General features: G+C 39.9%; 1 protein-coding gene across 1 annotated transcript in view; it reads right to left on the bottom strand.

The window, feature by feature from the left end:
• The window catches only part of SLC9A7 (solute carrier family 9 member A7), a 143,560-nt gene that overhangs the window by 62,938 nt on the left and 56,203 nt on the right, over positions 1–24,419 (bottom strand). The window contains exons 2-5 of the mRNA XM_081222946.1: positions 10,533–10,732; positions 8,716–8,793; positions 3,109–3,185; positions 13–125 (exon numbers count right to left, since the gene is read on the bottom strand). Coding sequence (XP_081079072.1) covers positions 13–125; positions 3,109–3,185; positions 8,716–8,793; positions 10,533–10,732 — 468 coding nt within the window. The remainder of the gene's footprint in view (positions 1–12; positions 126–3,108; positions 3,186–8,715; positions 8,794–10,532; positions 10,733–24,419) is intronic.

Genomic DNA, 24,419 nt, shown 5'->3' with positions numbered 1-24,419 from the left:
ATATGCAAATACCTGGGTCAGTAGCAGAGATAACTGCTCCAAAAAAGAGACAATCCGTGTAGTAAAATTTATCCGAGAGCTGCCCCACAATCTTCATGAGCTTCACCACACCATACATGAGATTTCTGTAAGAAGGGAAGGTAAACTATGTCAGAAGGAAAAAAATAGAAAAGAAAACCCATCTAATCGAGTAACCTGGCATATGAGCAAGCAGAGGAGTACTAGAATACTGTACTTCCAAAGACGTTTGTGAAAACATCGGACAGCTGCTGTGCTTGGACACTTACCAGGAACATGTGCAAATAAGACTTTGGCACCAAGTAATGGTCTGCAGTTAATGTCATCTTGCTGAAATATCTGAACACTCCATTTAAAAAAACTGTGCTTATTTACAACTATAAAGTATGATCCTCAATTAGCAATAGTTAGGGCATTTTAAGCAACTGGGTCATAGGGAAGAAAGCAAGAGAAAGAACCCTGCAAAATGGGTAATGAATTGCTACAAAACTCCCAGGATTCTAAGACAATGCATTTAAAGTCATGGAAATGAGTGGACTGGATGAAGCTGGAGAGAAAAAAAAATGGGTTGGCCACAAAGATCCAACTGGTCAACCTTCTCTGCCAATAATTATTTCAAAGAAGGGAAGAGAGGCAAAACTCTTTGAACATCCCATTAAAATATCAGCATACTCATTGACATACCTGGCTTCTCACTCTTTGCATGGGTTAGGCAGGCCAGCAGCAGCCCTCTTTATACTGTGCAGAATGTGATATGGCCCAAGAAGGACCACCAAGTTAATATTTCAAGTTGGCCAGAGCACATTTCCTACAGGACAGCTGACAAATTGGGAGGAGTGAAGAGTGTTAAAAGGCCTAGTACATGTTATTAAGGGTGTGTGTGTGTGTGTGTGTGTGTGTGTGTGTGTGTGTGTGTGTGTGTGTGTGTGTGTGTGTGTGTGTGTGTGTGTGTGTGTGTGTGTGTGTGTGTGTGTGTGTGTGTGTGTGTGTGTGTGTGTGTGTGTTGGTAACAGCTGTAGGGATTAGGGGAATAAAAACAACCACAGAATAAAGATAAATTAAGAAAATCCCATTTACAACGGCATCGAAAAGAATAAAATGCCAAAAATAAATAGCCACAGAATAGACTCATTGTACCCTACAGCCAACCCCCAATAATAAGATTCTTAAAGGCCAAGACCATATCATTGCTCATCTTTGTACCTTAGGTGTCTAGAACAGTAGATTGACGAAGCTAGAAGTTCAAGAACTATTTGCAGAATTGAATCCTTTTGAGAATAAATAGCTATAACTTAGTGTTTGCCTACTGTGTGCCAGACATTGACACTGTTCCAGACACCTAAACAGCTATATTTCAATTCACAGAAATTCTATGATACAGAGTTGATTTGCTCTTTGTTGCTTATCAAAGGCTTCTTTCACCTACCTTTTAAATATTTCTTAAAACTAGACCTTCCTCTCCATTTCCTTCTATCATAAGCTTAGATCTGAGCAATAGACTTCTCCATGGTAGCGTTTTCCCTATAGTCACCAATACCAGTTATCTAACCTGTCACTCTTCAATGGCTTGTCTCTCTTAAAGGACGAAGTCCAAGCCCCTCCTGTTTTGGTGGCATAAAAGGATCCTGCTTTCATCTCCAGCTTTCCAGCTAATTTTTTTTTAATTAACTAAAGTTCACATTTCAGTCAGATTTCCTTAGTTTTTACCTAATATCCCTTTTCTGTTCCAGGATTCCATCCAGGATACCACATTACATTTAGTCATCACATCTCTTTTGTCTCCTCTTGGCTATGACAGTTTCTCAGACTTTGCTTGTTTTTGATGACCTTGGCAGTTGGGGAGGAGTACTGGTCAGGTATTTTGCAGAATGTGGGACTTGTCTGATTTTTTTTTCTCATGATTAGACTGAGGTAATGTGATTTTGGGAGGAAGACACAGCGGTTAAGTGCCATTCTCATCACAGATATCAAAGGTACAGCATATCAACATGATTTACCAATTTTGGTGTTAATCTTGATCATCTAGCTGAGGCAGTGTTTGCCAGGTTTCTCCTCTGTAAAGCTACTCTTTCTTCTTCCTTTGCATGCTGTACTCTTTGGAAGGAAGTCACTACGCACAGCCCACAATCAAAGGGGGGAAGGCCCAAGCTTCATCTCCTTGAGGGGGACTGTATCTGCATAAATTATTTGGAATTCTTCTGCACAGATTTGTCACTTCTCCCCCATTTATTTATTCATCCAATCATTTATTTATATCAGTATAGACTCAAATATATTTGTTTTATACTTTGGGTGATGATCCAAAACAATGTTATTTCTTTTGTTGTTCTTTAGCCATTAGGGAGGGGGCGGTTTCAGGTTGGCTCTGTGTCCCTTTGACATGCTCCATATCCTTTTTGTTTGTTTTCTGAGCATTTCCTTACTCCCTGACACTATAAGATGCTCCATTGTCATTTTGTATATTTGCTGCCCCAGCCCTAGAATCAGCCATTTCTGCAAGGGGCCCTGGTTCTTTTCATTGAAGAATGCTATTAGAAACTAAGATCTGGGGACTAGGTTTTATTTTATTTCAATGTTAATGAATCTTACTTTCAATTTAAATAGCCACATGTGGCTCATAGCTACCACACTGGACAATGTAACTCTAGATCTTAATTACAATCATCATAAACATCAAAATACTGGACTCTGGCCCTTGCCAGGGGCTGAGGGGTGGAGGAAATGGGGAGGTGTTGCTCAAAGGGTACAAACTTCCAGTAACAAGATGAATAAGTTTGGGGATCTAATGTACAACATAGTGATTATAGCTAATGATACTGTACCACATACTTGAATGTTGCTAACATGTTCTCACCACAAAAAAAGAAATGGTAACCATGTGACCGGATGAAGGTGGTAGCTAATACTATGGTGGTAATCATTTTGCGATTTATAAATGTGTCAAATCAACACACTGTATACCCTACACTTACACAATGTTATGTGTCAATTATATCTCAATAAAGCTGGGGAAAATATTGGATTCTGTGGACCCATGTGGATCTCATCTCTTTGGAAGTGTGGTAATTTGGTTATATGACAGTCACTTACCCGATAATGAAGCAGGAAACGGCAGTCCCCAAGAAGGCATAGGCCAGAATAGACCCAAGGTTTCTGAAAAAGTGTCTCTGAATAAAACAAAAAAGCAGGAATCACACTGTGAATTTTGACAGTGAACATTAGAAACACTACAAGTCTCTAAAAAGTGAAACTTTACTTACTGCTTCCATTATATTAATTAACAACTGAAGTTACTCCTGAATAATGCTATTTAGCCTTAGGAAATCATGGTTTTAAGATATCCTTTGTCCTACCAATCAGTGAGCAAGCAAGCAAGGCCTTAGTAAATTTCAGAAAAAACTACTCTGGCTGATTATATTAAATTACAATTTGTGTGTTTTGTGTGTGTGTGTGTGTGTGTGTGTGTGTGTGTGAGTATGTGTGTGTAAGTAGACCAATCATTTTCACAGATTTCACCCAAACTATTTTACCCTAGTGATTCAACTAGTCACTTCCAGTTCTGGTGGTACCTTAGAAGAACATTACAGATATAAGTTTGAAACTAATAAGCTATGAAAGTGCTAAGGAGCTTTCTGGTTAACTCAGCATCAGAGGCGTCTTCTGATATTCATCTGAATTAATCTTTGGAGCCTGGGAAAGAGGGAAAATAGAGATAGGTGTGGAGAAACAAGAAACAGGTAGTTCATCTAAGATGGGCAAATTTATAAGTATGTGTACACACACACACACACACACACACACACAAATTTACTTCTCATAAATCACTGGGCCTGTGGATATTCTGATGGGGAAAATCCTTGTTCTTGGGACCCTGAGACATGATCCTTACTTCTCAAGGCATAAAGCTGTTCACACTGGACAATCATAACTATTTAACAAAAACAGACGAACAAAATCCCCTAAACACCCTAATTAAACAGGAACCAGGAACACTTTATCTAGAAATTTTAAAAGGCAGGAGAGCCCCAGCATGTGAGCTAAGCACCATCAGGGAAAGAGAGGGCACAGAAGAAGCACTCAGCCTGGATCAAGCAGCCATCATGAAGTCTGAACAGACAAAGGGCTGCAGGCGACCACTGGCTTGCATTCCAGACAGAGGACCTAAGACCTTGGCTTCAGCCTTCCCCAATGCCTGCCCATCTCTGAGGCTGTGAAGAAGGCATCAAAGAACCCCTAGTGCCCCTAAACCACCTGCTCAGAACAGACTCCTTCAAGGGCTTCCCACACTGACAGTCATCAAATGAAGGTACTGCCTGTACATATTATAGACGCATTATGTTTGCCTCCTAAATCAGTCATTGTCCTCAGTCTTTTTTTAATGCTAATGCATTTATATGCCACTGTTTTGAAAAAAAAAGTAGACTTCAAAAAAAGTCAACAACTGTGACCTACTTGCCTTTAAAAGCTCCATCAAGTGCTTAAACCAGGGAGGGAGTGCATCAAGGACAAGACATGAGACCAATGAAACCCATGCAAAGTATCCAGGAGCAAAATTTTAATCCTAGATGTGCTTTCCCCTGCCACTCGGCTTTCTTTTGGGTAATCATTCCTATGGTTGGTTTGAATATATTAAGTAAATTTGTATTTATGATATTAGCCAAAGCAGAAAATTAGAAATGTAAATCTACCACCAAAAATGCATTCATGATATATTCTAAAATCACACACACACACACAAATTACCCATCCCATTCATATCTCTTGATATGAACTGGAATTTTATTGCACCTTGAAAAGGTATAACATGCCACTTATTTGTATATTATTACACCTAGTATTTCATTATACACTTCATAGTTTACAAAGTACTTTCGCATATTAGCTCATCCAATTCTCACAACAACCTCATCATGAAGGTGTTTTTTGGACCATTTTATATGAGAGACAACTAAGGCTCAAAAGTGTGATGTGAGCTGCCTGAAGTCACATGTCTACCAAACCGCAGCACCAGAACTGGAAAGCAGGTCTTCTGACCCCAAGGCATTGCACTCTCACCGCACAAGATGCCCTTCTTGATTCCCACCACATCCTTTTGGGGAAGAAGGACAGGAGGTGTCTAGTGGAATCCTGTATCTTTCATCATCTTCTTATTTGGCCTTAACAGTTCACAGTCACGTGTGGTTCACATGGCCATGACTGGTTCAGTCTCTCCCTTCTTTTCCCTTTCCATTATAGAATAGCAAAAAGAAACAAAAGGAGATGACATGCCCTGGTAAAGCCTTTGAGAATATAAACCTAAAACAGATCAGGATGAGAAGGTTTGCATTCAATGAAAATCCACCTGGCATCCCAATTCCTAGTTGTACCATTCTAAGCCTTACATTCCTATTCCTTGGGAAACCTTATCATCGCCCATTCCCCTGACAAATTTGAACATGGTGTGTGTGTGTATTGGGGGAAATTCACAAAACATGAAAGCTTCTATAGGTGAATTCTTTCCCTGCCAATGCCCTCTAAGCAAACTGAGTGGTAGCACAAAATTAGAGCTAAGACCATGGTACTTTTTTCAAGTTAGAAAAAAGAAGGCCCATGTCTGAATGACAACTACATGTACATAGGTCAAAGGGTATGAATCTGTTTACATACCAGAGGTTAAATGGTGAAACACTTATTACACATTTAATTGGGAACATTTAATCAGAGATGGCAACCACATAAGTACCAACTATTTAGGTGCCTGATTAAAAAGGAAAGAGACTAAACTAAGAGCTAATAATAAACTTTAAGACTAGCATTTCAAAAACAACTTAAATTGGTAACTGGCAAAGCCTGTTATTTTTCTTCTGAGAAAATGAAACTGACAAAGGGAAGGCTCTGCAAACACTAAGGTTTTTTTTAGCCATTAGAGTGGCTTTCACAACCAATGGTTTGGTTTCATTTTAAAGCAACTATGACCTTGATTATACATTAAGATTAGTTATTTAAAATATCAAATTATTCATCACCCATTTGATCTTAAGAGCAGCTCCCAAACTCTTTATTCAGATAAAGAATACCATTATTTATACCTGTAAGATCATCTACCATTTTTTACATGTCAATAGCTGACATATAGATTCACATTACTTTGGCAACCTCATAAATAAGTCAGAAAAAGGATACTTTTTTGGTACAGAAAACCTGTATCTGGAAAGAATGTAACACAGAGGAACAATTCTAGGCCCTCCAGTCAGAGACAGACAGGGATAACCTTGACTCAGTCCTGCACCACCTACATAACCTCAAACGTCACTTAATCGTTCTCAATTTGGCTTCATCATCAGTAAAATGCAGGACGTTCTCTACATGTCTGAGTGTCCAGATGTGCATTGGGCTGGTGTGCAGAAACACAGCCTCCTGCTCCTCAAGCATCCATTGTGGAGAGGGGACTTAAGTTCCATCCCTCCTCCCTTGGAGGTGATGCAGTAAGAAGGGGCCATGTGATCTCTGAAGGAGGAGATTGGCTTGACCCTGACTTGTAGCCTTGACTCTCTTACGAAAAGTGGGGGAGTGCTCTTGCTCCTATGGCCTCCATGCTATGAGCAAAAGAGGCAGCCTTTGGCAGGCCCAGCAATTTCTAGGATCTCTCCATTTCAGCCTCCCTATCTGTGACTGTGACCGACTTGGTGGCTAAAGAGCATCTGTCTTCAGTACATGAGGTCGGCAGTAAGGAGCCCCATTACCAAGGGCTAAACTATATCATCCAAGATGCGTCACCAGGGACTTTGGGTCATAAATTGATCATTCAGTTGCCAGTTAGCTCATTGTGTCTGTTTATAAATGAGTTGGAAACCTGGGGGAGAAGGGGTGTGAGGTAATCTACCACCCTCACATTCTTACAGAGTTTCTGTGATGATCAGAAATAACGTATGTAAAAACCGAAATAAAGGATATATGCAAAGTTCTTTATATCATATACTCCATAAATAACTATATTTGTGTGGGTTGGTAAGAGTTTAAAAACCTTCTGAAAACTGCAGAGTTGCTTTGACAGAAGAACCAGCCTGATGGGCAGGCACCCTCTCATAAAATGAGTTGTGACTGTTCCCTCCTCTGTGTTCTGAAAGATTTTGTGTAGGACTCATTATTTCTTCCTTAAATGCTAGATAGAATTCACCAGTGAAGCCATCTGGGCTTATATAAAGGCTTTTAACTATGAACTCAGTTTATTTCATTAATATAGGGCTGTTGAAGCTTTTCATCTCTTCTTGGGTCAGTTTTGGTAATTTGTGCCTTTTGAGAAATTCATCCATTTCACCTGGGTTGTCCAATTTATTGGTACAAAGCTGTTCATATTATTCTCTTATTGTCCTCTTAATGTATGAAGGGTCTATACTGATGTCCCCTCTTTCATTCCTGATATAGGTAATTTGTTTCTTTCCTCTTTTTTTTTTACCTTGATTGATCTATCTAGAGGTTTATCAACTTTGAAGGCATTCTCTACTTCCTAAGGATGCTACTGAGTTTTATTGGCAGCCAAGATCTCTCTTCTCTAGGCTCAGTGAAAAGGTTTCCTTTAGTCCCCTTTCAGAAAGACAGCTGAAACAAGGTCCTTGGCTGTTATCTGAAGTAGGCCTTTTTGGAGGCTAAATTTTCACAGAATAGTCCCACAATGGGGAGGAAGGGAGCCACTCACACTATTTATAAAGGTATTTGGTATTTTAAATATCTAGGGGCTTAGGCCCAACCTTGCTGCTGAACACAATGACCCTCCCTCAATAATGATATTTTTTAAACTTTTTACTTTGGAGTAATTATAGGTTCACAGAAGTTGCAAAAATAGTGCAGAGAGGTCCCGTGGTACCTTGACACATTTTCCTCCACTGGTTATATCTCACATAATTGTAGTGCAATATCAAAACCAGGAAACTGAAATTGGTACAACGTGTGTGCATAGTTCTATGTCATTTTATCACATGTGTAGATTCTTGTAACCACCACTGCAATCAAGATGCAGAACTGTTCCACTCCCTCATGCTACCCACTTTATAGTCACAGCCACCCCCTCCCCTTCTCATCCCCACCATCCCTAACCCCTGGCAACCAATAATTTGTTCTCCATCCCTATAATTTTGTCATTTCTAGAATGCTATATAAATGAAACCATATAGTATGTGACCTTTTGAGACTGGATTTTTTTCACTCAGCATAATGCCTTTGAGATCCATCCAGGCTGTTTTGTGTATCAATAGTTTGTTCCATTTTATTGCTGAGTAGTATCCATGGTATGGATGCTTCTTTAACCATTCACCTATTGTAGGACATTTTGTTTGTTTCCAGTTTGGGGCTATTACAAATAAAGTTGTTATGAACAACCATGTACAGTTTCTTGTGTAAACCGAAGTTTTCATCTCTCTGGGATAAATCCTCATAAATAAAATCGCTGGGTCATATGGTAATTTCAACTTTAGTTTTATAAGAAACTGCAAACATGTTTTCCAGAGTGGTCATACCATTTTACATTCCCACCAGCAATGGATGAGAGTTCTAGACTTTAAAACAGAAATGAGTCACTGATGATGAGTCAACTGTAGTCTCTGAGTGGGTACAGAACACAGTAATAAGCAATCTGAGAGAAGGAAAAAAACTAGAATATTGTGCAGGAAAATTAAAGCAGAGATTCCCATGCTTTAAGAAATACTGGCAAAAATTCCTTACCTTCTTTAAACTGTATCCAGCATGGAAAATAATTGGAGGCAGTAGAATGTTGAAAAAGACCTCTGGATCAAATGTTACCTAAAAGTTTAAAAAGAAAAAAAGCCAATTTTTTTTGTTGAATACCAATTGCTGCCATAATATTTGCTTAATATTTTAAGCCACTGACTAAAGTTTGAATATTTAAAACAAATGACATAAATGTGAAAAATCACAGACTCAGCACAGTAGAGAAGCCACAGTTCCCATGAGCACTGGCCTGTTCTTCTCCACACAGTACTTCTGCCTTCTACTCTTGGTGTGTTGTTGAATATGTATTAAGACACAACAATTCAATGCAATTTTGAGAACTCACAGAAAGCTTCTGGTCAATGTTCTTAAACAAGAAATGAAAACATCTTGATTTTTATCAAACCTTTATAAAGGTTCAACTACAATAAAAGATGCAGTCATGATTCTTTATTAATTTCCTGTATCCTACCACATAATGATTTATAGAAGTAATCTTACTGAATTTAAGTCTCTTTTGAGTGACCAGCCATTTGTGATACGTAATGTGGACTAGATCAAAGTCTCCAGTGGTGCTAGTGACTTCCTGAATATCAACATAAATTCATCAACTCTAAGGGGACTAAAACTATCTGTAGGCAATCAGGGAAATCACTCTGAAACTATCAGCAAAGCCTTATCACATCCAGAAAAGAATTAAACATTCTATAAAGCCTCCTAACCTTTTTAAAGAATTTGTTCATGTTGGTAGATTAACTGGCTCTTATTTCAATTAATTATTTTAAATCTCCATTCTAATTATTAAATGTAAACAGCCATTAGTGTGGTATTACACTGGGTATCTTTCTCAGTTGCATTTAATTTCACAAATGTTTATGGAAATCCCATGCATTCTTATGAAGGGTTGAGAGCAAAGAGCTCACTAGGACCGCCCTTAGGGACAGAGAGAAGATGGGCATGTTGAACGCTCCAGGTTGAGAATAATTTTCTTTAAGGATTATGGCAGATCCTGAGAACAATAATAATTTAATTTTTGGAGCACAGGCTACACTCTTTGACTGCAAGCTTTCACATATTAAAGGGGTCTCCCACAACTTGGATCCCCAGACTTTATACGGAAGCCCTCCTGCTGATAAGCCCGGGTCTATAAGGTACTAGAATGTATGTGGATAAATACAGATGTTGTGCTTATCCTGGAAATCACCCAAGTGAAGTGAAGAGATATATAACCCCTTTTCCTGTGGAGTATTTTAGCTACCCCCAACATTAAATGAAAAACAACATATGGACTCAAATTCTAAGACAACAAGACATTTTTCCTCTGAAGATTCATGAAGCCTTTGGCATCAATCACCAATGAGAGTGGGAAACTCAATAAATGTTTGTAGAATATGGTAAAATAACCAACCACAAAGAAGTAAGAGTAACACTTCTGAACACTGATTATAACAAGCTAAAAGAAAAATAAGAAACCAATCTTAATTTAAGAAAGAAACAATCTCATCCCTAAACCATAACAAGAGTAAGAGACATAATCAAAAAGAGATGGGAGTTGGAGAGAGGAGCTGAGTGGGATGTACGAACCCACTGCACCATTGGTGGCCCACATCAGTCTGACAAAGCTAAAAGGCTCAAGTTCAAATCTGGTTCCTTCTCCTCATCACAGTCCAAAAGCTTCCTAGCCAAACTGACAGCCAGGAATGTTACTGATGTTCCAGGAGTGTGAAAAGATTTCTGTTCACAAAGTTGAGACAGAATCGGAAAATCAAAAACCACGTCAGGACCAAAGTGGCTGAGTGGCCCGAGCTCACCTTCCTCAGCATGTCATTCTGCTCTACACTGTTGACCTTGCCAGGGCTGATTTCTCCTTTCAGGGTGTATTCGAAGAACTTCCCACTGACATTCACTAATAAGGTGCTGAAGGCCCTGTCTTCCTGAGTGCAGCTGAGTGACTTGTCATGACCACTGGTGGCAGTGGTGCCATACCTCAGGATCACCCCGACGATGAGCCCTGAAACAGAGTGGAAGAAAACATCAGGCCTGTGGAAGGACACAGAGAGCGTGGGAATAATGGCAACAACTAAGAAACTCTGAAGTAATCTTAGAGACCAGGTAGATGATGTGTATTTTAGGGACAACTACACAGTCCTTCAAAAGGGTTAAAAATCCATCTATTCTGGTCTGAGTCCCTCAGCCACCAAGATGACAAGGTAGGACAGTACCTTTCGGGATTATGACAGTACTCTGAGTACTATGAACCACTGATCATGTCTCATTTCTCAGGTTTCTGCTGGAGGAAGGTGGGGTGATAAGAGGCAAAGTTTTTTTCTGCCTAGCACAGCACAAAGCAGAACCACTGAGCTCTTTGATTTGCACCAGCAGCATCCCTCAGGCCATCCGCCAGCGAGGACAAGGCCTCGGGAATTTCTAGTTGTTACAAATGCAATTTGTTTTGCCACACACTAGAGGAAGGGGAAAAAAAGAAAAGAAATGCTTTTGCTGAGGTCATTTCAAGTATTGGGTATCATGGAGAAAATAATTACATCCCTTAGGGAGCTAAACAGCACAGTGCCAATTTTCGCAGTCATGATTCAGGGACTGGAGAGCTGGCTTCTTGGGGCTATGCCATTGACACAGCTAGCATAATTAGCTGCAAGTCTTTCCGTCTCATTTTGTTCTTAGCAGGGTTTTCCCTTTAGGAGGAAAAAACCAGCAAAATTGTGTGTAAGCATTTAATTCCATGAGTTATGAAGAAATGTTGCTCCCCTGGTTCTGAACATGAGTCACACATGCCCAAGTAAAAGTGAGGGAAATGTGAAAAAAAAGAAAACATAAATAACCACCAGACACTTTCCACAATTCTCTTAGGTGGAAGACTTCAGACTTCTCTCTATATTCAGTTCTTTGCTGGCAATATTAAGAGAGAGAATGGTAAAATGCTCCCCCATCTCATTTTGCCATTAATGGAGAAAGTTATATGAGAAAAAGAAAGAAAATGTTTATTATATCCTATGTATAATGTTCTACAATGTCTCTTATCACCAAGACATATGAGAACCCACAAGACATTGTTGAAGAACAAATAATATATAAAATCCAGACAGATATAATTTTTTAAGCCAACCTCTGTGCTCTGTGTCTGTATTGCTTTATTATTGTTGTTGCAGTTGTTGTTGTTAAAGACCTGTACGAACATACCTGAACTTTGCTGACTTTTGTGAAAAAATAAAGTTGTAAAATTTTACTACAAATTAAAAATGAGGTTCTTAATAATCTCAATTTGAGAGCTTGGTCTCTGTGCTCTGGAAGGTACACACATGGTTACCATTTGGCAGCCAATCAAATAGACTGGGGTCCTGAGCAGTCTCTTTTTCTGGCTTGACTGTGCCAACTCTAAGGGAAATTTGTCATACGAGGTGCCCATAAGGGGCCTTTGTCATCCTCACCTTCGTTGTGTCAACCTGTACAACGAAGGTCCTTTACTCTCTTAGACTATTTTGGGGAGTAAATTTTCTAGATCTTGTGAAGGCTGCATCCTTTGCACTCTCTTGTGGGGACACCTCTAGCGTGTTATTGATTTGTGTCACTATTAACATATATCTCATCAATGGCCAGACAATGGATCCTTTAAATTGGGGAAATGTCTAAATTTGTGAATTTTTAGAGCGCTCTCATAAACAGCCATTTTATTGGTACCTATGAAAAAACAAATTAGAAGGTGGTAAAAAAAAATAGCTAACCTAAGAGCTCCCTCAGTTTAAAACAAAACAAAACAAAAAAAACAGTTTGGGAAGCCTCATTTGTGTTCTCAACTTACCCTCAATGGGTCTTACAGATGCTAATGAACAGGAGATTAATTGTTAATTAGGTTGATTAACAGAAAAATAGGAACCTGAGAGAAAGTCTATTGATTTCTTTCCAAAAAGGTGAAAATTTTAAAGGGACTCATCCCAAAAGGATAAAAATCTTTAGATGGTTATTAAGAAATGGGATAAATAAAACAGATGTTAATGGGATTAAAACAAAACGTTTTGATACAACACTACCTAAGGTTGGATGGGCCAAAGGGACCCCCTATGGTCCCCAACATTAAAGGGACCCAAACAAGTCCACTCTATTTACCCCAGTTAAATATATATATGCTTTTTACCCAATTGTAACCCAATTTTTACCCAATGTGTAACCAGGCCTCTTGACAAAATTAATGATGGCTAAACATCTTGAGATAGTAGATCATACATTTAACTCTATATAGAATTAATTGTAATAGTGCAACTCTAGATGTGGGATGAAGCAACAAGGGAAAATGTCCCCTGGATCATAACAAACTAGTAAAACAGAAGATCCAGAGAATTTTAGGTTATTAACAGGGCCTAATACAAAATTTAGCACATTGAGTGGCCTATCAACACAATCCTCATCTGATCTAGGAATGCGCCTTCTTAGCACCTTGGGACAAATTGGTCAAGAAATGCCTCCCAGGGCTTCCCTGGTGGCGCAGTGGTTGAGAGTCTGCCTGCCGATGCAGGGGACATGGGTTCGTGCCCCGGTCTGGGAGGATCCCACATGCCGTGGAGCGGCTGGGCCCGTGAGCCATGGCCGCTGGGCCTGCGCATCTGGAGCCTGTGCTCCACAGTGGGGGAGGCCACAGCAGTGAGAGGCCCGCTTACCGCAAAAAAAAAAAAAAGAAATGCCTCCCAAACCTTGGTCTAATTTACGACTAAGAGGAGGCGCTGTGGAAAAAAAAATGTTGCCTGCCATTCCAGTAAACAAAGAATATTGCCGGCCATCAGCTGCCAATGTAACCGCGCCCTCCCCCAACCCAAGGTGTGCCCTGGGGAGACTTCAGATGGAGAAAAACATGATATGCACATAGATAGTTAAAATGCATATCAAAGGAATAATTTCAATGAGCCAGACTCTTGCATCTTCGCAGACATAGAAAAGCGCCAAATTCATTAACTTGACAGGTCTGGTTTTTGTGATCTTTTGATGTTCAACTACACATTGTTTTTTTTTTTTTTTCCTGCAAAAACTCCTATATATCCTGGCTCCTCCCTTACCTCTTTGGAACAGATCCTCCGAGCTATCTGAGAGGCTGTTTCCTGGGCTGTATAGTACTCAGTAAGGTCCCTGAATAAAACACGTTTTTCTTCAGTTAACAGTGTCTTCATCAGGAAACCAAAATAAGTCATATACAAAAGGCTATCCTTCTCCCAAATCAATAGCTGCTTTACATAACTCACTGTTTCTTTTCTGTACTAGCCTCATTATTTGCAGACCTAACTAAAAAAATAAACCACAATAGCACAGGGTCTTCACAATGACAACTATTCTAACAAAAGAGGAGTTGTGATACTGTGATTTATAATAAGAAATATATATTTGGTCTTTGTCCCAGTTTCCTGGTACAGAGCTCCTAACCCCCCCCAAGCTCTGAAGTGCTAAGTGTCTTTTTGTATGCTAATGAGATGGCTGGTGGCTGGGGGTTCCTGGCTTAGCCTCAGAATGAGGGCTGGTTGCCAGGGGAACCAACCAGGTGATTAGAGAGTTGGAACTTTTTAAATTATTTATTTATTTATTTAGGCTGCTGCACGGTCTTCATTGTGGCATGCGGGATCTTTTTAGTTGCGGCATGAGGACTTCTTAGTTGCGGCATGCAGACTCTTAGTTATGGCATGCAATCTCTTAGTTGCAGCATGCATGCAGGATCTAGTTCCCCAACCAGGGATCGAACCTGGGCCCCCTGCACTGGGAGCACGGAGTCTTACCCACTGGATGACCAGGGCAGTCCCCAGAGTTGGAACTTTTAATTCCACCCCACCCCTGACCTCCATGCAGGGAAGAGGAGCTAGAGGTTAATTGGATCACTAATGGCCAATGATTTAATTAATTATACCTATGTAATGAAGCCTCAATAAAAATCCCCAAAGTACACAGGTTCAGAGAAGTTCTGGGTTGCTGCACACGTGGAGCGCCAGACAGGGTAGCTCACCCAAAGAGGGCATGGAAGCTCCATGTCCCTTTCCACATACCTTACCTTATACATCTCTTCCATCTGGCGGTTCCTAAGTTATACCCTTTGATAATAAACCAGCAATATAGTTAAGTAAATGGGCTTCCTGAGTTCTTTGAGCTATTTTAGCAAATGATCAAAGCTAAGGAGGGGAACATGAGAACCTCTGATTTATAGCCAGTTGGTCAGAAGTTCAGGTGATAACCTGGACTTGTGACTAACCTCTGAAGTGAGAGGGGCAGGGGTCTTATGAGGCCTGTGGGATCTGATGCTATTTCCAAGTAGATAGTGTCAGAGTTGAGTTAAATTGTGGGATACTCAGTCGGTATCTACTAGAGAGCTGGAGAATTGCTTTGGTGTGAGAAAACTCCCACACATGTGGTCACAGAAATGTTCAGTAAGAGTATTGAGAGCAGAAGGGAAACAGGAGATTTTTCCTTACAGGAGGCTTTTATTTGCAGACAAATTCCTCAACTACAGGAAATACCCTTGGAGTCTCTCTCTGTAATCATCACCATCATACGTAGGAGCATTATTAGATGACGAATATTAAAAATAATAGTACATACTTATAAAATCTTTCCCTCCCTACCCGGGTCCAATGTGCCCATGCTAAAGATGTGATGGAGACAGTGAAGGTGATGATGCTGCCCCCTTGTGTTAAAATATGGCAACAAAGCCCCCTCACAGCAAAGATACAGGTTAAAACGTCCTAATTGATAGTTTTGACCAAAAATATACCAAGCAACAGGATTTGCTGCTAATTCAAGGTAGAGTTTGAGTAGCTCCTCAGACATTTAGATTCATATTTATTACCACTCTAGTCCATGGCACAAAAGGACAGTCATTGCTATATTAAGTTCACGTGTGGCATCTTCCACTTCAAGAAAGAATAAGACATTAGGACTGCAGAGGGGTATTTTAGTGAGAATATAACAAAGACTTGGAAAAAACATGAATGGCATATTTTCATCTTCTAGATATGGAAGACATCCTCTGACAGGGAACTATAAAGGGGTCATAACTACAAGGAATTAGAATTTGACATTAGATATTTTTCAAAGCTCAGAAACTTCAGTATTCCCAAAAAAATGATGGAGAACAAGAGGCATTAATAACTTTACTGGATCAACATCATAGTGTTTCAGATTACATAGAGCAGTAATCAACTGTGTGTGGGCCAGAAAAATATCACATGTCAGCTGATGAAAAGAGACTCACTGATTTCACAGGTATATGACTAATGCTAGGAAAGAATTTAGTTTTGAACTTTTACAGAAAGCAAATATACATGAAATTCCTTTGACATCTGATGTAGCTTAAAGCAACATGGGGAACTCCAAAGGTGCAAAAATTCAAGACATTTTCAGTAGAAAAAACTCAAGACTGTTTCAACTTTTGAGTATGAAAAAACTCCTGTATTTGCATATTGTGCTGATGGTATACAACTGCCAACTTTTCTAACGTTTAAAAGAAACACATAACCAAAAAAAGAACCCTATGTACAATTTATGCATATGCCCATCGGTGGTATGAGGAAGGAATTTAATTATGGACAAAGCATTGTTCAAAAATGCTATGAGGCCATTAAAGGAACTAGCCCCACTAGTCTGGTGCCAGTTTCTGCTTTTGTGACTCAGGTTGTTGGGAAGACAGTTGAACAAATCGACACTCAGCTGTAATTCTAGACAGCTATCCACCTGCTGCAATATTTAAATGTCTCTATTAATAAGCCTTTGTTAAGGAGTTGGAAACAGGTGCATGGATGCACTGTTCTCTAACAAGACTCCACCTTCCCTTATATGAGCTACTGGGAGCAGATGATCATCAGTTCGGTTTGGCCACCGCTATGGGGATTTTTACAGCACTGTAGTTGTTCTGAGTTCTAAAGCTTCATCTGAAATTCTGAGAAAAGAAAGCATCCCATTCCACATCCCGTTACACAGTGTTTGAAGAGAGTGATAACTATGTCTAATTGAGCAAATAAAGAAGATGCAATGGATGCCAGCAGTGACAATGATTTTTCAGGTTTGGGGGTCATTTAAGCGACTCTGGTTTTAAGAATGTATGTTACAGCCTTTTCAATATCCTTTTCTACTTGTTCTATTACTTATTAGGCAGCTATGCTATTCATTGATATATTCGTTTCAAGGAGAATTCATTTAAAATATTTTTGTTACTTGTTTTGAATATGTAGTGAAATACTTTTTAAAAACATTTTTTGTGTGTGTGGTATGCGGGCCTCTCACTGTTGTGGCCTCTCCCATTGCGGAGCACAGGCTCTGGACACGCAGGCTCAGCGGCCATGGCTCACAGGCCCAGCCGCTCCGCGGCATGTGGGATCTTCCCAGACCGGGGCACGAACCCGTGTCCCCTGCATCGGCAGGCGGACTCTCAACCACCGTGCCACCAGGGAAGCCCTAAAAACAATTTTATTGAGGTACAATTTACATATCATAAAATTCCTCATTTTAAGTGTACAATTCAATGATTTTATTATATTCACAGAGTTGTGCAATTATCACAATCTAATTTGGAACATTTCCTTTTGCAGTCACTCTCTGTTTCCCACTCCCAGCCCCAGGCAACTGATCTATTTTCTCTCTATAGATTTGCCTTTTCTGGACATTTCATACAAATGGAATCATGCAATATGTACTCTTTTGTGTCTGGCTTCTTTGTCTTAGCATACTGTTTTCAAGGCTCACCCAGTGTGGAAGAAAGGTATTAGTACTTCATTACTTTTTATTGTTGAATAGTATTCCATTGTATGGATATACCATATTTTGTTTATCCATTCACCAGTTGATGAGCATTTGCGTTGGTTCCACTTTTCTGCTATTATGAATAATGCTACTATGAACATTTGCATACAAGTCTGTATGGACATATGTTTTCATTTCTCTAGGGTTGAAACCTAGGAGCAGAACTGCTGTGTCATATGGTAAATCTATGTTTACTACTTTAAGAAACTGTCGAACTGTTTTCCATTTGGGAAACTGTATACCATTTTATACAATTTATATCCCCACCAGCAAAGTATGAGAGTTATAGGTTGTTTACATGCTCTACAACACTTGTTATTGTCTTTTGATTGTATGTATTTTAGAGTGTTAAGTGATATCTCACTGTGGTTTTAATTTGCATTTCCCTAATGCCTAATGATGTCAAGCATACTTTTGGCTATCACAAATAAGGCTGCTATGAACATCCATAAAACAGGGTTTTATGTGAACATGTTTTCAATTCTCTAGGGCAAGTACCCAGAGTGGGATTGCTCAGTCATTGGGCAAGTGTATGTTTAACTTTATAAGAGTTGGTCAAATCATTTCCCAGAGTTACTATACCATTTTGCAACAATCTACCCAGTGCCAAGCAATGTATGAGAGTTCTAGTTGCTTCAAATCTGATAACTCTTGACAATACAACAGAAAATCTGTGAATCGCCAATCAGCCAGCCAACGCTATTCTGATAAAGCTTGACTTTAATTAAAGAAATAAACTGAGTCTGTAGCCCTTCAAGACAAATGTTCTGTCTTGCTTCCATCAGTATATGAGATACTAAAATAGTGAAAATCAGGCCCATTAGCCAAGAGTTCAACCTCCAATCCAATGTTCCTCTTCTTCAACAGCTAAAATTCCAAAGATTTGATTAAAACCAACATGCAACAAGTTTATGTGAGTCAAAAAACACCATCATTTCTAAGTAGTTTCCCTAAATATGGAATGTCACAGTTAAGAATAAGAGGAAGAAAATGACTTTAGGTCTTAGATATCTACTTGGGAAAACAAGATATGGAAAAATCATTATATCGTCCCATGAAGTTCTTGGGACACCAGGAACATCTCATCATTGCTGTGCTGCACAGCATTTCTCTGTGGGTGACCAGATACCACATACCTTCTGACAGTCTTTACAAAATGGAGATGCCCATTCTAGTATATAATGGAAGAGTGGGAGAGTCTTTCATTGAAAACTAGGAACCAAGGAGGCAGACTTGGACTCAATGACTGAACTTTTTTTTAAATAGATCTTTACTGGATTATAATTGCTTCACAATACTGTCTTAGTTTCTGTTGTACAACAAAGTGAATCAGCCATATGCATATATATATCCCCACATCCTCTCCCTCTTGAGCCTCCCTCCCACCCTCCCTATCCCACCCCTCTAGGTCATCGCAAAGCACCGAGTTGATCTCCCTGTGCTATACTGCTGCTTCCCGCTAGCTAACTATTTTACATTTGGTAGTGTACATAGGCCGTTGTTATTCTCACTTCGCCCCAGCTTCTCCCCCACCGCCCCCGTGTCCTCAAGTCCATTCTCTATGCCTACGTCTTTATTCCTGCCTGCCACTAGGTTCATCAGTACCATTTTTTTTTAGATTCCATATATATGCGTTAGCATACGGCATTTGTTTTTCTCTTTCTGATTTACTTCACTCTGTATGACAGACTCTAGATCCATCCACCTCACTACAAATAACTCAAGTTCGTTTCTTTTTATGGCTCAGTAATATTCCATTGTATATACATGCCACATCTTCTTTATCCATTCATCTGGATGACTGAACTTTTAACTAGAGTCCAATATGGTACCCAAGTATAAACTGATTACACTTGCCTCATTCTAGGAGGGGTCTCTGCTGGCTCAACACCTCCAGGGCCTGGAGAGATTATTTCTGTCTAATCCAGGGCTACAGTCTCAGGAAGCCATTGTTGCCACACACCCAAACCACACTCTCCAAGCTCTATCCACCTGGCTCCTTTATCTCCCAATTGGTTCCAAATTTTGATAACAGAGAGAGTATCACTAATTCAACCCCTCAAATCCCAAGCAATATGGATGACCACTCAAATTCTTAAACATATTTTCTTTAAAATGCTTTTAAAATAAAATTCACAGATTTTGAGAAAATAATGGGAGGCTAGCAGATTACTGGATAATGTCTAAGGACCTTAAGTCAGGTATTTAAATATTTGATTCTGCCTCATACTCTGACATTTCCCAAAGTCAAGGACAGTGTACTTGTGGCTGAATCATCACTCAACACATTTTAATTGCTGTTTTGTGTATTCCCCCTTTAATTAAAACACACTAATCAAGTTCAAGTCAACTGCCAAAGGACTACAAATGTTACTACAGCAGATTATCACACATTTTCCTGACCCGTTTGCCACTCTTTAAAGGTCCAGGACAAGACTTTCAGCTAAACATCAGCTACCTTTTGAAATAAATGAATCAATCTTTCCTCTGAGCCTCTGCCTGGAACTCTCTTCCCACTCTCTGCTCCCTAACCATCTTCATTGGGTTAACTCCTACTCATCCTTCAAGTCACAATGTAGATATCACTTCTTCCTGGCAGGGAAGCCCTTCCTGATACCTCAGGACTGGGTTGGATTCTCCACAATCAGGGCTGCCCTCACAGACTTCAACATGAAAGAGGCTCCCTGGAATTGTTCAGGGCACAATGTACACAACCGTATGTGGCAACCCATCTCATCATGCATTTCTGGAACAGTCTCTGATAGTGACTACGTTATCAGAACAATGATTGCACTGCACTGTGACTGCCATTTAAGTGCCTGTCCCTCATCCCCAGGGCTAATTTTCCTGAAGGCAATGCTCAATGAGTACTCACCATCCATCCCTACATCTGACTACCACAACCACCCAGCAAACGACAAGAGACTACGGAGACATGAGCCAGTAGCCATGTGTTAACAAGGAATTACTCCATTTGAGTTATAAGAAAAGAGCCTTAGTTCTGACGCCTAAGGAAGCAACTACATATTTTCAGCCTCTTACCTGCCATTAAATTCAAGGATGCCCACCTTTATCAGCCTTTATAATTTGGCCCAAATTAATGAATACAATTCCAGTACTCTCATAGGTTAAAAAACTTCCAATAATTTTGAGGCATATTACAGAATCTACTTCCTAGAAGCCCTGGATTTAAACAACACTGCAAATAAACAAATGCATGAATCACAGTTATCTTAGAGAGCCATGAAACTGGAACATACAATAGTAACTCCATTTGCTGCTCTAGTTACTCCAATTACTAAGGGATGGTTGAGTCTTAAACTGAAATACATGCAAATATACAGATATACACAACTGAAAAGGGCGGGTTTGGAGAACACATGGTAAAATAAATGAACAAAACAGAGCTTGTGTGTACTTACCTCAATTTTTGATGGTATATATATTTTTAAAAACTATTTAAGAATTCACCTGAATTCAAAGACTATCAACCAAAATAAACTATCTGCAATGGACTGACTGTGTCCTCTCAAACTCAAACTCAAACTCTCAAATATATGCTGAAGCCCTAACCCCCAAAGTGATTGTATTTGGAGATCAAGCTTTGAGGAGGTAATTAAGGTTAGAGGAGGTCATATGGGTGGGGTCTTAATCCAATAGAATTAGTGGCCTTATAAGAAGAGGAAGAGAAATCTCTCTCTCTCTCTGTGCACATGCACAGAGGAAAGGCCAAGTGAGCACACAGTGAAAAGGTGGCTTATCCAACAAGCCAGGAAGAAAGGCCTCACCAGAACCCAACCCTGGTGGCACCCAGATCTCAGACTTCCAGCCTGTGAGAAAATAAATTTCTACAGTTTAAGCCACCTAGTCTGTGGTATTTTGTTATGGTAGCCCATATAGACTAGTATACTGTCTTTTTGAGAAACTGCAGGTGGTTTCTCTGGACCATCAGCAATACCTACCTCTACAGCTAACTCACATCCCACCTGCCAACCAGGAAACATTTCTTTTACAGATGAGAAGTTAAGCTCTCACTGCTGTAATACAGGGTCCCTAAACCCTACTCCAGAAATGTCTTTTGCTTATTTGTTTTGCTCTTCCCATACCACCATCATGAGTTTTCTTAATCTTCCAAAGGAGACTTACACCATGTTGACCTCCTGACATGAAGTCCCACTTTTGTAGAAAGTATTATCTTATGGCTCTAACCAAGAAATTACCACACCTCTGTTCTCCCTGATCAAACCTGATAGGGCCAGACCCAAGTTTAATTTTCATTAATGCTTTTAAAACATCACACACTTGGGAAGATCCTGAAAATGTTTAGAAATTTAGTCATAGTCACACAATACATAATTTTTTACTTAGGTGACCAATACAACAATTCAGAAAAGGGGGACGGGACTTCCCTGGTGGCACGGTGGTTAAGAATCCGCCTGCCAATGCAGGGGACACGGGTTCGATCCCTGGTCCAGGAAGATCCCACATGCCACGGAGCAACTAAGCCCGTGCGCCACAACTACTGAGACTGCGCTCTAGAGCCCACGAGCCACAACTACTGAAGCCCGCATGCTCTAGGGCCCACATGCCGCAACTACTGAGCCCGTGAGCTGCAACTACTGAAGCCCATGTGCCTAGAGCCCGTGTTCCGCAACAAGAGAAGCCACCACAATGAGAAGCCCGTGCACCGCAACGAAGAGTAGCCTCTGCTCGCCATGACTAGAGAAAGCCTGTGCGCAGCAACAAAGACCCAATGAAGCTAAAAATAAATAAAGAAAAGGCGGGGGGGGGACAAAGGTTTAAGTTCAAATTGATTAATTACATATACTAGTAAGATAACTATAATAAGACTACAGGGTATCCTTTAAAAAATTTTTATTATGAATTATATTAGATACCTAAAAGTAGAGGTATAGTATATATAAGGGATAAAGAATAATATAATTGGGAAGGAATATACAAGGGGGTTCAAAGGTACAGGTAATTTTCTGTTTCATAAGCTGGACAGTAAACACAGGTGTTTATTCCATTTTTTATCTGTACATAAGTTATATATAGTATTTCAAATATTTACTATATTTCACAAGAATTTATTAGGACAAGAATGGTCTGCCAGTCATCTACATGGCTTTCACTCAGCTTAATCAACAGTGCATTACCAAGAGAGCTAAGAACCCTTCGTACGCTTCCCAATCAATCCCCCCACTTCCTCCCACTCCACTGCCTGGAAACCACTAACTTCAATCTGGTGTTGATTATGCCCTTAGAGTTTAAATTACGGATAAATATATTGTTTAATTTTGCATGTCTTTGAATTATGTATGGTATGAGTTATCCTGGAACTTGCTTTTTTTCACCCCTCAATATGCTTGTAAGTGTCATCCATATTGACATGTGGCTCTGGTTCATGTGGTCTCGCTGCTGTGTAGTATTTCAGTATATGGGTACACTTTCCTTCTGCCTCTCTGTGCCCCTTCCTGGATAATGCTTCAGATACATTGTCTGGTTCACCAATTCTCTCTTCAGTTCTTTACCCTCTCCATTGGGTTTGTAGTTTCAATGACTATTTTCAATTTCTTGAAATTCTATTTGGTTCTTTACCAAATACACCTGACTTTCTGTGAGTTAACAGAATCTGGACTAAGAGTTGAAAACAGTATCTACAATCCTCAGCTCTGCACCTTGTGGCTGCTGCTCACTTATTCCAATCTATGTCATGGAATGGATAACAACACATTATTATAAAAGGCCTACATGTCTCCTCCAAAGGGTAATGGCTAAATAAAGTCTTACCCCCTCACAAAGTCGGGAACACGGTCATCACTCAATAAATGTTTGCTGAAAGAATGAGATAATGGAAATCAAAAACTATAATTTGACTACAAATAATATTAACAGATTATACACATAGGGAAGCATCAGTTCCCTAAATTATGAAGATAATGCCTTTTTCCCTTTCAATTTATGTCTGGGTTTTGGCAGGCAATGAAACAGTATCTGGAAAGATTAGATTTCTGTATTTTTGTTGCAATTTCTTGAGTCATGAAATTGGTGTCTGGGAAGTATCAAAGTCAACACTAATGACACAACAAGAAACACTTCACACCATATACCCAGCAAAATCCTTTATGTGTTTATGTGAGCAGAATAAAATGTAATTACTCACTGGGTTTAATTCAGTCCAGCTGAAAACCATACATTATTTAACAGCCTACTTGATAAAATTATTTTAAAACAAAACACAGAGTGGAGAAGAAAATCTGATTTTCTACCAGATTTTCTCTGATAGAAAATCTGTTGTTCATCCTTCTAAGAGTTGGTACCAAACAGATATACTCTACATTCCAAGAGGGGAGGGCTCTGGGCTGGGTGCTGAGGAGACTTTGAGCTGGCTGGGACACAGCACCTCCCCCCTCAGCCCCCCACCAGCCCACCCTGGGGAACACATAATTAACAATGAATTCAGAGGCATAAAAAGGCGGCCCAGTGAGGAACAGAATGAATAATTCTTTCAGGTGAAAAAATAGTTCAGGAAAACTTCACAGAAAAGGTGACTTCTCAGTTGGGCCTTTCAAGATGAGTCAGACTTATTCTGATGAAAGAAGAGGGGGGTGTGAACTATATTTCAGAGAAAGCCCTCAGCATGAGGTGGGAAAGTGAACACTGACTAGAGCAGCAAGGCTGGGGAGAAGGGGGAAGGTGAAGACTGAGCATCAAGGAGGGAGGAAGATGGTGAGCCATCTCCTTAAGCCAAGCTCACAAGAGCAGACTTCAGCCCACAGGGCCACAGAGACTTCTGGGCTAAGAAGGGGCATGATCGGGCCTGACTTTTGGAAGATACCATAGTAGCAATACAGAGAATTAACTGCTGGATAGAGAGGCTACAAGAATAAGAACTTCATCAGGCTTTCCTAAAA

The sequence above is a fragment of the Mesoplodon bidens genome, assembly GCF_964165515.1.
Source record: "Mesoplodon bidens genome assembly, chromosome: X".
NCBI lineage: Eukaryota > Metazoa > Chordata > Mammalia > Artiodactyla > Ziphiidae > Mesoplodon > Mesoplodon bidens.
The sequence above is the reverse complement of the archived record's forward strand: the minus strand, read 5'-3'. Positions and strand labels throughout refer to the sequence as shown.